The sequence below is a fragment of the Leiobunum rupestre genome, chromosome 4, assembly GCF_980474605.1.
Source record: "Leiobunum rupestre chromosome 4, qqLeiRupe1.1.hap1, whole genome shotgun sequence".
Classification (NCBI taxonomy): Eukaryota; Metazoa; Arthropoda; class Arachnida; order Opiliones; family Sclerosomatidae; genus Leiobunum; species Leiobunum rupestre.
In genome coordinates this window covers 42555147-42569080 of record NC_143387.1, presented here as the reverse complement: position 1 = coordinate 42569080, position 13934 = coordinate 42555147, and the positions used below count along the sequence as shown (strand labels likewise).

The window sequence follows — 13934 nt, the reverse complement described above, 5'->3', positions numbered from 1 at the left end:
GACAAACGTCACCCCAGATAAGAATTAAACACTGGCAAGGGTGGAGATCGAGAAAAAATCTCGAAACGAGGAACAAAGTGGATGTATTAGATAAAATTGGGAGTCACGAGGGGGGGGGGGATTTTGTTCCATTCAAAGGTTTCGGTTAGGTAGCGTCCGCGTAAAAATGAACAAAATAAAAACGTATCCGGCGTCCAAGGTTCCTAAAACGCTACGCGTCCGGCGTCGACGTCCGGCGACCCGAACCGAAAGGCTGCGTATTGGCTCGTCGCGCACTCGATTCTCCGCGTTCGATTACCTAGGCGCTGCAACTACGACGAAAAATAATTCAGATCAGCTGTTCCGGCCTCTATTGATCTGTTTAACGCCATTTGGCGCCCAATCCCTCCGACCCATTTCACCCCCCCCCCACTTCGATCATTACCAAAGGAAGCGAATACGTTTGTCCTGCCCCCCCCTAGCGGTTTACGGCCAATTTCGACCCACGATTTTGCTGGGAATCCAAGCCTGGGATTTGAACGTTAAAGGTTGGTAATGGTGTAGCTCCCATAGATATATGAAATTGTATAGATCCACAATTCTACGAGGGACCGATACGGGATTGACAGCTAGCAGACAACGCTTATTTTCTAGATGTGCTACGTTAAAGCGCCATCTTTTCACCAAAGCAAAAAAAAATGACACGTGACTTCAACTCCACGTTACTCTAGGCAGCGCCGGATTATCCAATAGGCCGACTAGGCCTGTGCCTAGGGCACCAAGCCTACAAGGGGCACCAGGAGGTTACGAAACAATTAAAAGTACAAAATTTTTTTAATTTACTTCTCACAATTTTAGTGAATGTGTCCACATTTTTCGATACCATGTAAAGCAATAATTTATTAATGTCACTAAAATATCCGCAAAGTCTACATTGAAATTGTATTTTCCATTTATTTGTCAATAATAAAGGGGGCACCAAAATTAGCTTGGGCCTAGAGCCCCACAAGGTCTTAATCTACCGCGTTCTTTTTCATTTGGTCACCGATAGATGGCACTATTATATAACGCTTCCAGAAAATATGGGCTTCTGCTAGCTACCTTTTCCGTGTTTTTACCACGGGCCCGTATGTAGCGTAAGGTATCTATGCTCTTTCATATATCTATGGTAGTCCCGGACGTCTTAGGCCAGACAAATATTTTTAACCCACTATGTAAACTGCGAAATCGGAAGCCACGTGACTTTGGTAAATGATCGTTTTAAACTAATTTCCACACAAAACTATGTCTATATTGGCAATAAATCAAATGTTGATGGACAACTTCGTGGTTGATTTTGAAATGGTAACTGTCCTATATTTAAAATCTTGAATATTTTAATCCCTAAACACCTTTTTAGAAACTTATTTCTTTTCTGACTGCGTAATAAATACTAGCTTGTCGTTAAATTAGGTACGAAATCAGTTAAAATAATCCATCTGTTATGAATTCGTTGTCTTTTAAGTTTTATCTGGTAACCAGCTTTAATCAAATAGATATGGAAAATTTTAAATATTTTTTGCGCCGACAATTTTTGTTTTCGTTATATCAGTTTCTTGATCCCATTTAATCAACGGCCTAAAAACTGATTACGAATGTATTTTGGAGAGATAAAAACAATAAAAAAGAGGGCCCTAGCTGACGCGAGTTTTATTAATAAATGGCAAGGATATAATCCAATACCCCGTGATAGGAACAATATCACTGATATAGGCGAGCAGCGCGACTAGACACGACCTGGGGGGAAATAGAGCTCGCTTATCAATAAATACGGGGCAAATTAACCTTAGCTAGGCCTCTCAGAGGCTTCGCCATTCGCTAAAAAGTAGAAAGGCCTTGGATTGTTGCGTGGCGGAGTACCCGTGTGATAAATATCGGTGGAGAAACGTTCTTCGGTAGATGCATTTTCAAGATCAGTGACAGTTATATGTCAGCCAAGGGTTAATAGCCAACCTTGACCGTACCCGTGAGTTAGTTAACATTTGCGAAGTGGGCGGCAGAAAACGGGGAACGCGATAATTGAGTTTATAGTTTATTCGACAAAGCTTTTACGCAGCTGACGCAACATATATTTTAAAGAATGGATGACACTCGATTTGGATTAAAAAGATCCAGGATAAATAAGTTAAAAAAATTTACCCTTAAAAATCACCTGATGATGCGGTTTCGTGTACATGAAAAAATGAAAGCGATAAAATATTCGCGTGCAACGTCACAACTGCAACTTCGCTGTTTATTTCTCTGTAGACTTCGTACCATGAAAATACACCACCTTAATCGGGTAACATTTTCTCGCTTAAATTGAGCGTTTAAAAATCACCTTGTTGTACCCCACGCAAACGTTTTTTTTTTTTTTAATTCAGCTATAATGTAAAAGCAGCCATATAACGCAAATTGGGAGAATAATAAGGATAACAACTTATCGAGTTAAGAATTAAAACACTTAATGAGCGTTTAAGGGGAGCGAATATTTTCTTTTATTCATTAAATTGAACATAAATATAATACATTTTTCTCTCTTTCTCTGGCATATTATGTACAAATTAAAGATAACATGTCCTCATTTACGTTTCTGCTTCATTCGTCCTCGGTACAAAGATGTAAAAAGCCAAAATAAACGTTTAACTTTAATGTACGTAGGCCTAGGCACGATATTTAAGAGCAATGTAATGTTGACAACATCAACGAGGTCGGCTGCAAATTAGTCTAGATACATTTGCCTTATCCACTATGAATTCAGATACTTATGAATATGCGACTGCAGACTTACTTCGAGCGAAAGTTCGTCCGCTTTTGATTTAGCCGTGACACTCTTTCACTCGGACGGTGCCATCTATGTTTAGGTTTTGTGATTAAAAAAGCGGACGAACTTTCGCAACGAAGTACGCGATGATGGTAGTCTTGGTAGCGGAGGCTAACGCTAATGCCCCATATTTAAATTCATTCGTGGTGTGATGAGCCCTTTCGCGACGCGCAGTGGCAAAAAACAAACTTGCATAAGCTTAAGAAGCTCTTGTCATTTAATTTGGCGAAACAATTATACTATTTATAACTATAACGAAGACTAGATAATGTATTTTTGGTGCATAAATTTATCTTCGGTTTCATTAAGATGATTGCTAAATTACGCGAACGTTGAATCATGGAATGTAACGAATGTTTTTAAAAGCCGAGTTAAAAATCACGATAATTCACGTGTTATTATGACGTTTTGGACGTTAATGTTTACAGTCTCCTCCCCGAACCGTAAAAATTAATTGGACAAATTAATAATCAAAATTAAAATAATTAATTTTCCGCCTATTTCGGTGGTTTACTGTTAGGCACAACATTCCTTCCGTCATCAATACCTCAAAGCGTACTCGCTTCTCGTCTAAAACGAGGAAAATCGCGCTACTATCGCCATCTAGCCAGGTTCCTCCGAAACAAAATCTCCCAAATATTTTAACGAGCGCGGGGGAAAGAGACTTCCTGAACATAAGCCAATTTATAAAAATATAAAATCGCTTGAAATAAATAAGAAATTGTCAGCATAATATATGCTAAAATTAATTGAGCAAGTAGGCGCGCGAAAATTGGATAACCCCGTTTTAGCATTAACGTACTACACTGCGATTACTATAAGATACCCTGAATAATATATATATACAACATGAAAAACTGCATTATAACCCAATTAAAGGTTAACACCAAACAAATATACGAAACGCGAATGAAATTAGTTGACATTTTAAATTTTCCTTCGAAGAGTTTGGAATACCCACTAAACCGATATTGACAGATCGTCAATAAACAAGCGGAGGACACATTTTTTTTGGGCCGAAAAAATCAAAAAGGGCAACGACAATTCCAGTAACTTCAAATACATCACTGCACCGTGAAATTCGAGTAATATAAAAGCACCAAGTTTTGCTTTTCAGTGCCGAATTCGTTTAAATAAATCTTGGGCCGACAAGGGAAATTGTTTAGCGACTTTTGCGTATTCCAAAACGAAGGTACAGTCAACTTTGAAATGAACTTAACTAGCCTAGGTTGCCTTCCTTTTGATTTTTCTAAATGGTCGTAAATTTCGCCCATTGAAGTGTGGATATATTCATCGAGATGTCCCCCCACCCGGGAGAAAATGACTAGAAAATAATTACGGGCGAAGGATCTAGTAAATACTTGTATCGATATACTTACAAACATTACTCGTAAGATTATAATTTATATACTTAAAATGACTAGGAATTTTTTTGCATTTAAACCATGACTATTGAAATAACCAACCATCAAATATTTCAAAGATATTTTAAACATTTTGCTAAAGCTACGATAACTGGTCAAAGGCATTTTCATCGAGACTTTGCAACCAGTTAAAAATCATCATGTTTCTTTCGTACTTGGTCAAGGGCTTGCCCTTGTCCCTTTCTATGTCCTTAACAGTCAGACTAAGGGTTTTATTCGCGCCCCTGAAGCTCAAGGAAGATATACCTAATTCTTTAGACAAGCTGCTGCGATCCAAATCGCTGGATATGCGAAGGCGTGGCGTCTTTTCTCCACTTCCGGCTGTCGGCGCCGCTTTATTCGTTACCGTTCCAGAGGTCGGGGCGTGGCTATCGGTAGCCACTTTGGGCGGGGCTGGGGTGGTTGCTGGAGTGGCGGTTCCGCTGGACTTGGCCGTCGACGAGGCCTGCGACTCGGGAGCGGCGGGCTGAAGTTCTCTATTGTCTATGGTCAGTTCATTTTGCGTCAGACGTTCCAGAGCTTTGTAGGTAGACAAGACTCGGCGCCTAATGTACATTTGCCTTATTTTCTTGTTCACTGACCTGAAAGTTTAAAAAAAGATATTATGTAAATTAAAATCCCCTTCAAAAGGAATGTTTGATTTCAAATGGTAACTTCGGTGTATATACGAATTTATTTACTAATTTGGCCGGGGTTAATATTTGCTTCGTTTATTCATACATTTCGTGGGGAGAAACATGACTCAGGTACCAACTCGTTACACTGAATTGAAAGACAATCAAATTCTTCAACTCCCAAAGGGGCAGGGGTGGCGCCAGGAGATTTTTCTCAATTGCCCCCCCCCCCTATACATTGACTAAATATATTAAATTAAATATTGAAAATTTTTATACATAAATTGACTTGTGGGCACCTAAGTGAAAACAAACGTAAGCTATAGCCTGTCTCGTCTACCCCTAACTCAGCCCTCTCAAAAAGGCGGCAACAGTTATTCTACAGCTTTCATATTAATACAAATATCTTATTCTGTAGTAATATTTAATGCCCTGATAATAAATAAAACGATCCAGTTTAACCAAGCTTTGAAACTCCGTTCCAACTTCTCCTAAAAATACATTGCTACGATGTTGCTTTAGCGTTAAGTAAAGCTTAGGTAAAAAATGACGAGATGTCCAAGGGCAAGGCGGCAAATGAAAGTAGCGAGACTTCTAACCTGATGAAGTCAGCGGCGGTGATGGCGGGAGATTCGCCACTGACATGGCCCTGATGAGCCTGAGGCGAGGGAAGCTGGGAAGTGGAAGAGATATCCCCGACTGCTACCCATGTGGAGCAGGACCGTGAGGTGCAGTCGAGTCGGGCCTGGACGGGCAGAGTGAAACGGCTCCAGCCAGTTAACGCTACCTCCGATACGGATAGCCTCAGATTGTCAGCGTCGATGGCGATGTTGTCAATGTCCGAAGTACTGAAACTCTTCATAAGACCCAAAACCGAGGATAAAGCGCGACAGCTGCGGATCGCTTCCGTTTCTTCTTCGAAAAGAATATCGCCCGATAGAGGGCGACGTTGCGTTCCACCCGCGCCGCCATATTGTTCGTTCGGTACCTACCAACGAAAGGTGGGAACGATTAAGTCCTGGTTTCTCGATACACGGTGAAAGGGGTTTAGCCAACCTGGAGTAAACTATTTCTGCTTCCTCTCTGGCTTCCCCTAGAGCTCCCGATAGTCCAAACGCAGTTTCCACGTTCCAAAATATTAGGACTTCTCCGTAAAGGGTCATCCACGGAATGGCGATGGTGCTGATGATGGTGTGGATGGTCTTCGCTGCTACTTCGAGGTCGTTGGACAGTGAACCGCAGTCGGCTGACTTCGGAACCCAAACTGGACAGTGACATAAGCGAGAGGTCGGTGGCAAAGGATTCGTGACTTGGGGAGCGAGCCATTCCTTGACCCTGAGGTTGGCCAGTCGTTTGTTGTAGCGGAATGGTTGGTAAAGATAAACTTTCGGAGTCACCCTTAGGCATGTTTACTTCAATCGCTCCACCTGCGTTACAAAAATCAATCGTTATACGTTGACTATCCAATTCTTTATGGAAACTGTTTAATCACGCAATGGGAAAGCTAACATTTCCCCCTCGCCATAGTGCCGTTTTCCCTTAAGCTTGAAAGAGAAGACGACCGACCAGACGACGTTATGACGTAGGTGAAGCAAGTTTTCACGAGATAGGGGAACAAAATTTTCACCCACTGGTCGATCTCAAAATTAATTTTGAAAATATTTCGCTTTGTTAGGGCACGGCCAACTTTGATATCTCGCGCTACAGCGGCCATGCCATTCGTTGACGTTTCTGTGTTAACCTATGAGCAAAAGATGTGTATCACGTGAGCGCCCCTAGCGGATTATTATTTTTAGAATAGCTTTTACATTGAAGCCAATATAAAAACCGAGCGTGGCGCTGAACTCCTACACGTTATAGTACAGTTTATAGGGTAAACTGGTAGTGTAGCGAGCAAAAACGTAATTTAGATATCAATCAATTGACCCATTTTCTTACAGTAAACTATCTTAATATTTTATAACCTAATAACGTCATTCTGAATTAATTTAAGCAAAGTAATTACATTGCCATTGGCAAGCACGGTCAATTTTTCATTCAATTAATAGTCCAAATGGAAAATTGACCTTGACGAAGAATTCCAACTGATTACAATACCATTTGACAGTTGTCAATCCAATTGAATACAAGGCCAAAGGCAAAGCCGCGGAATTATGAATTTGGTAGATTCCTACGCGCTGTGATAATCGTTCTAATTTTCGACTTTCCTTCATTGTGTTGGAAATGTCAACCCACACAAATACTCAAAACAATGTGGTTCCGATTTCAAAATATCATTTAAAAATGAAGATCATTTATCACGAGAAATAGGCTAGACAACGGTCATCCGACGATTTTGCGTAAGCTTTCAAATAATTTAGCCTTGGGCTTTTCCGTATACCCCAAGTAAAAAATTGTTGATTCTGAATTTACAAGTACTATATTATCGATTGCTTAAATAGCTCAAAATAAAATAACTTAATTGTGACTTAAATCGTTAAAACTAACGTTTCAATTTTATCGTTAAAATTCAAACTAATGTTTTAATTTTAATTCATTATACATAAAAGCGTCCATAAATCGCGAAAGGTAATATAATAAATGGCATTTAAACTAAGCTATGTTAGAAAAACCAGACGCGCCGAATAACGGTATTTCGTTCTTACATTCGTGTAAAAAATATTCTTACGTTCGTGTAAAAAGATATTTATATCTAAGATGAAATATTACGCACGGAACGGTCGAAACCTTCCTAAGCCTTCCTAAACTAAAACTCGCCGGCTAAAGTATGTTAAGCATATTTTAACATTAAAATGCTTACTTCTTGGTTGAATTAGAATACGAGAATCATATTGTACATAAGTTGTTAATATCTGAATTTTTGGTGAATATTTGGTAAAACAAATCGACAGCGCCAAAGCAAAGTAAAGGTATAATTTTTACGTGCGGAACGTATAGGGGGATACGGCCATCAGAGCATCTTGGTCAAAACAGAAGGGCTTGACTATGGGCTGCACAAGGTCTAAAATTAGCATATTTTTTCGCATCGAAGTAAAGGCGTTTTCGCCTACATCGTCTGACGAAATATAATTTTAGTACAATTCACTGGTGAAGTCAGTAAATTAATAAGAACGTCTCGTTGTCTCTGGAAATCACGAATGCGCGTCCACGTAAGATTTTTGCAACCAATTTATACAGCACCATGCATTCTACAAACCACTTCTCGATTTTCGATCGGTTTTGAAAAATAAAATCGAATTTCAACACCACCGCCATCTATGATTTTATATCTTTCTTATTTTGAAAAAGATAAAAAAAAATTGTGTTGTTCATAACACATTTTTCTCATAGTAAGTTTTGAATGGGAACCTAAAACTTAAAACCATTTATTTAAAATCCATTACAAATTGAACTTAAATACTATCGTTTAAACCAAAACTGCAACGCGTAATGACTTTTTCAGGATTTCGAAAAAAGTAAATTTCCTTGATTTGGAAACACTGCATCTATAGCAGACGACACCAATACTGCAAGTCTTTGAACACTACAGAGAAGTGTCAGCTCAAACGATGATGTCGTAATTTTTTGGGGATGTTTTTTCATTAAAAAATCAACTCTATATCAATAGTTCTTAAATATATATATTTGGTTAATTAATACCGAACTGGTTAATTAATAATATTGTAGGGTGTGTAAAAACAGTTGAACCAAATAGATTTCATCATGGCCAGCAATAACGGTGACAAGAGTACATATGAACCTATAACAAAAACAAAAGGACAAAAACTTAAGTCTAACGAAGATATAATAGGGGAAATTACAAAAGATTTAGAGAAGGCGGTATTTGATGGTAACACTAATGTTGAAAATGACAACCCTGTAAATGAAACTGAGAAAATTCCCGACCCTCTCTCGGAAGAACAATCTGAACTTAGTGAAGATGAAATCAGTGATGTAGATGACGAAAGCCTAAAAGAAAGGGAAATAACTTTGTCAGAAGAAGATAAGATTGTACATAATTACAAAAATCCAAATTGAAATTTTGTAACTTTAACATTATTAATGAAAACTCACCTTAGGCAAGGAAAGATGAAGCACAACAATTAAAGGAAGAAGGGAACAAAATGTTCAAAGAAAAAAATTTCAAGGAGGCAATAGTGTTCTACACTAATGCCCTTAAAACCTGTCCTTTGAGTTACTCAAATGAAAGGTCCATAATGTTTTCTAATAGGGCTGCTTGTAAAATTAAACTGGTAAATATTTTTGTAAATTCTGGTCTAAAACTTAACCTTTAATTCTTTGAACTGTTTAGGAGAAAAAGGATGAAGCCGTTATGGACTGTTCTAAAGCATTGGAGCTTAACCCAAATTACTTGAAAGCTGTCCTACGGAGAGCCCAACTATATAGGGAAATGGAGAAACTAGATGAATCACTTGCTGATTACCAGAAGATTTTGGAACTCGATCCCAATATACTTGAAGCTAGACAAGCTGTTGTAGTAAGTTATTTTAGGCCCAGTGTTGAATTAACCAATAGAGTAAGTCTAAGCGTGTAGGGGCTTGGAACTTGCCAGAAGATATGCGTCGCCATAAGTGGATAATAATTATAAGTATGACACTACTTATTCACCCAATGCAAATTTTTTTATGATAGTCTGTTTCGCCAATTTAAACGTATACCATTACGTACTGACAACTCTCCGCGAACTGCTCCTAGTATTTGGAGGAAGCCCGGAAATTTGCCGCCGGTCTTTCAATGGACCAGGCAAGGCCTATTGAAAATTGAAATGCTTTCATAAGTGTAAATAACGCTTACTTTTGGAAAATAATGATGAATTATTAAATCGGAAGATAAAAATAACTATTATAAACACTGGCTCCATTTCAGTACTTAAATGCGGGTACGCTCTTATTTATCTCCATCAAACTAACCAACTATTTTGCCAACAAAAAGAGTAGGAAGGGACGAGTTTCCGGTTTGGAAATCATAAACCAAATTCGTTCTGTGCCATTCTTATCTTTATTATCCACTTATGGCATCACTAATAAAAGCTGAAGGCTAGGGGCAGTTTTCTGAGATGGAAAAATAGTGAAAATTTCTGCCTGGGATAATAACAAGTTTACTGAGCCAGTGGTTTTTAAATTTTATGGCAATATTTGCCACTGGCCTGGACTTTTTTTTTTGAGGTACACAAACATCGGTGTCGACCCGAGGCCTTAGACACCAGCACACACACAATAACTGATTAATCAGGGTGAGATATGGGGGGTTATGTGGGGGCACCCGTGGCGGAAGTATTCCGACCACCCGTTGGGGAATTGGTAGTCGTCCTCAAACGGCCTTCCACAAACTCTGCCTCCCGGATGCCTGGGATTACAGGAGTGAGCCACTACTCCCAGCCTGACCTGGACTTTAACAGAAAAAATTGGTCTAGGTAACACAGCTAGGGGCTTGGTTAATCCACCACTGTGTATGCCAATCACCTTTTTTAAAGATTATTATTAAATTTGTGTTAAATGTAATTAGACATTGCCAGAAGAAATAAAGGATCGAAATGAAAAACTAAAAACTGAAATGATGGGAAAATTAAAAGAATTGGGAAACATGGTTCTCAAGCCATTCGGGCTTTCAACAAATAATTTCCAACTAGTTCAAGATCCCAACTCCGGTGGTTACAGTGTTAACTTTCAACAAAATTCAGAGCAGTAAATTATAATATAGACTTGTAAATTTCAATATCATCTATTAAAAATAAATATTTAGCTTTTGTTGTTTTCTCTACTGCAGGGTTGGCATGTTTAAACTATACTAGTTTAAAGAAAAATCAATGGTTCAACAAAAAATTATTTCAAAATGTTGGTACATTTTCCCCCCAAAATGATTACATTTCTGAAACATTTACAAGGTGACCACATTTCCTATATATTCCTTAGGTTTTTCCTATTTTTTCTATTAAATTTTAGAGGCATTTCCAGTCACCCTGCATTTATACAAAATGAAACAAACTAAATTAAAGCAGTGTTAGACTCCCAAAAATTCAAACAATCTTAGCAGAATGTAAACAAAAATGATATGTAGGATGAGATACCAAACCAAAATAAAAGTAATGCCGAAGATATTTCAAGCATGATTAGTAGATAAATAAATAATTACGAAATGAAAAAATATAATTTAATTTAACCCTTTATAATATACAATATAAAATCTCCCAACTATGCCTAACAATTACAACCCACAATTAAATCATTTTTGACTATAAATAAAAATAAGTGATCAAACTCCACCAGCAAGGCTGAAAACACTTTGTGAAACCGCCGCTGCTAATGCATCCGCTTCTGCCTAAATTTTTTTTATAAATAAAGAATAGTAAATATTTGTAAAAAGTTCAAACTGAAATCAACATTTAGTCATGTCTACCTGAGTACTAGCCTCTGCGTATACTCTAACAATATCTTCAGTTCCAGATGGCCTCACAAATGATCTACCATCTTTATACTGAAGAACAAGGAGATCAATACTGTCTTGTAGACCACTAGGGGTCACGCATTTCCTTTCAGCATCGGTTGTTGTGATTAATGTTCGGTCTTTCACCTTGACAAATACATTAAACATTAATCACATAAAATTTCAATGATTTAGAAAAGAAGTGGCGAAACTAACAGTAACTTTAACTTGACGGTTTGGTAAATCTTTGTACATTTGATCCCACCTCTCGACAGACCAATTCTTGAACCTCAAAACCGTCTCAACGAGAAGCATATCAGATATCGCATCTCCTACAGTCTATTTAATAATATTTACCTGATTAAATATTTAAGTTACTATAATGAATTACCAATTTACTTGATTTATTAAGTTAATGGCATTAAGTAGTATTTCAGCCGCTTCTGATTGAGCTCCACTGTAAGAATAAACTTTTAAAAAAAACTGACAATACTGCACCTTGAAATATAAATTAAAATGGTATTTCAATATTCACCTTTTACATTTAGCTAGCTCACCAATTTGATTAACGGCATTATCACTAAAGACCACCGTTCCATGGCCATTAGCTTCAAAATACACTCCAATATCAGCTTCTTGAGCTCGATGATGTAAGTGCTTTACTCCAGTTGAAGCAAATGCAACGGGTACTTTCTAAACAATAAGGAAAAATTTCACAAAAGACCAGTTATTTAAATTTTAAATAAAACTCACTAATTCTTGAGTTATGTATTTAGTTGAATTTCCATTGGCGTATGCTGTTTGGACCACAATTAAATCCAAAGTTAAACCAGACTTCTCAAGCAAATCTTTCAGAAAACTCATAGCCAAGGCAGAAATTTTATCTCCATCGAGCATATGGAAATTGTTGCCATTATCCAGATAAAAATATATAATTCTGTCTGCATCACCATCAAGTGATAGGCAGCGGTTTGAAGGTTTAGCTTCTAGACCCTCTGATGGTTTTTGAGCAATTTTAACAAAATCAGCACCACACTTTGAAAAATATCACAGATTAGATTAATATTTTATGGTTTAAGGTGGCGTAGCTAGGTTTACATTTTCTGGCTTTTAGCTGGTGGGAACTCTCACAACCCTAAGGCATTACCCAACAAACTAAATAACTTCATATAGGCAGAAGAATGTAACGTGACTTGAAAGGGACGTAATTTTAAGGTGTTTTTACTATCCTTATATGCAAAATAAAAAACCTTTCAACGCCACTGAGCAAATAGAATATAAAATTACCATGTGATTTAATTTTCCTTTGGATCCATCATTGAATAGTTCCATTTGTAATACCCCGCCTAATTTTTCCTTTAATATCTTTATTTTATTGGCTCCAATCCCATTAGCGCCATCTACTAATACTTTTGGAACATAGTTTTCTGGATTTGTGACTTTGGCACAGAGACTTTTATAGGCGGAACATATTTTTTCAAAATACCCTTCTTCTGTTGGTTTTCCATATCTCTCATTGGTATTAGTGCAACGAATAATATAGTGAAGTTGAGGGGTTGTTAAATAACCTAAGAAAATAAAGTGCTCTAGATATATTTCTTACTAGTTCAAGCACTAAAATTTCTACTCATACCAAAGTCTACAGCTTGAGCATTTAATGCAACAGTACCATCAATAACTGCTTTTACTAATATGGGGCTACTTGGTCTACATTAAAAAAGGGGGTTATTAAACTTTAAGTAATATTTTCTTTTCTAAGAACACGGTTATTTACCTAGTGTCACAAGCAACGTAAACTACTGATTTTTCACTTAAACCTATGTAATATTCTTTTACTATTTTCTCTAAAGTTGCTGGAACTTCTTCATCACTGCATGCCATAGATGTTTATTTCAGAATTAATAAGAATAATAGATAGTTTAGATACTAATATTTGGATAATAGCCTTACGGAACATTAGCCAATAAGGTGGCTGATTTTTCCCAGGCTGTTTCTAACATTTCCCCCATGGGATCTATTAATTTTAATCCATTGTCTTCTTCAGGATTGTGGGAAGCAGTTATCATAACTCCAATTGCAGCTCCATTTACTGACATGGACCGTAATGCCGCAACAAGACCCATTCGAAAAACGACGGAATCCAAGTCTGATGCTCTGAATTGTTACAATTGTATTAGTTAAAACTTTCTTTCAATTCCACATGCTTTAGATTTTTGGTGTTAATAAACAGGTTATCAAACTAGTTTTGAGTTAAAACGAGAGCATGGTTAAAGCTTACTTTGTCCTAAATCCTGCGGTACCATATTGAATCACTTTATCAATAACTTTAGGGTGCAGTCTAGTTCCATTATTTAACGCATCCAAAAGTTTAGACAGCATTTTAAAATAATTTATATAATTTGAAATACGAATACAAACAAAAGTCGTCGCTAAATTGTAAATACCACAGTTGTCAAGAATGACAACAAGATAAGCGATTACGCGCGCACTACACACGCCTAGCGGCCTATGACGCCTTACCCGGCAAATGCAGTGTTGGCAGATTCTCAAAAATTTTCAGTCTGAACTTATTATCCAACAACTTCTAACAAATTTTTCCGCCGGGCTCCTCACTCTACCATAATTGGTTATATGTTGATTTTAAATAATATT

At 37.4% G+C, this 13934-nt stretch overlaps 3 protein-coding genes across 5 annotated transcripts; 1 reads left to right on the top strand and 2 right to left on the bottom strand.

The window, feature by feature from the left end:
• Nucleotides 1–2482: 2482 nt before the first annotated feature.
• LOC149947878 (uncharacterized) lies at nt 2483–8060 on the bottom strand. 3 transcript variants are annotated; one of them, XM_090172756.1, is made up of 4 exons: nt 7660–8060; nt 5916–6286; nt 5459–5847; nt 2483–4826 (listed from the first exon to the last, which is right to left on the bottom strand). In XM_090172756.1, the coding sequence occupies exons 2-4, from the start codon at nt 6264–6266 to the stop codon at nt 4328–4330; spliced, it is 1239 nt and encodes a 412-aa protein (XP_090028882.1). In that variant the 5' UTR covers nt 6267–6286; nt 7660–8060; the 3' UTR covers nt 2483–4327. The 3 variants fall into 3 exon arrangements, with proteins under 3 accessions (XP_090028882.1, XP_090028883.1, XP_090028881.1); XM_090172757.1 differs by having other exon boundaries at nt 7782–8060; XM_090172755.1 differs by lacking the exon at nt 7660–8060 and adding an exon at nt 6369–6415.
• Nucleotides 8061–8362: 302 nt separating this feature from the next.
• LOC149947877 (tetratricopeptide repeat protein 1-like) lies at nt 8363–10616 on the top strand. Its single transcript, XM_090171522.1, has 4 exons — nt 8363–8849; nt 8918–9091; nt 9151–9336; nt 10365–10616. The coding sequence occupies exons 1-4, from the start codon at nt 8562–8564 to the stop codon at nt 10545–10547; spliced, it is 831 nt and encodes a 276-aa protein (XP_090027648.1). The 5' UTR covers nt 8363–8561; the 3' UTR covers nt 10548–10616.
• A 379-nt stretch (nt 10617–10995) lies between these two features.
• On the bottom strand, nt 10996–13800 carry nst (phosphoglucomutase 3-like protein nst). The gene is made up of 11 exons (XM_090171950.1): nt 13561–13800; nt 13233–13436; nt 13057–13152; nt 12916–12989; nt 12570–12850; nt 12036–12317; nt 11818–11975; nt 11682–11739; nt 11499–11621; nt 11256–11429; nt 10996–11177 (listed from the first exon to the last, which is right to left on the bottom strand). The coding sequence occupies exons 1-11, from the start codon at nt 13659–13661 to the stop codon at nt 11112–11114; spliced, it is 1617 nt and encodes a 538-aa protein (XP_090028076.1). The 5' UTR covers nt 13662–13800; the 3' UTR covers nt 10996–11111.
• Between the last annotated feature and the right edge of the window lie 134 nt (nt 13801–13934).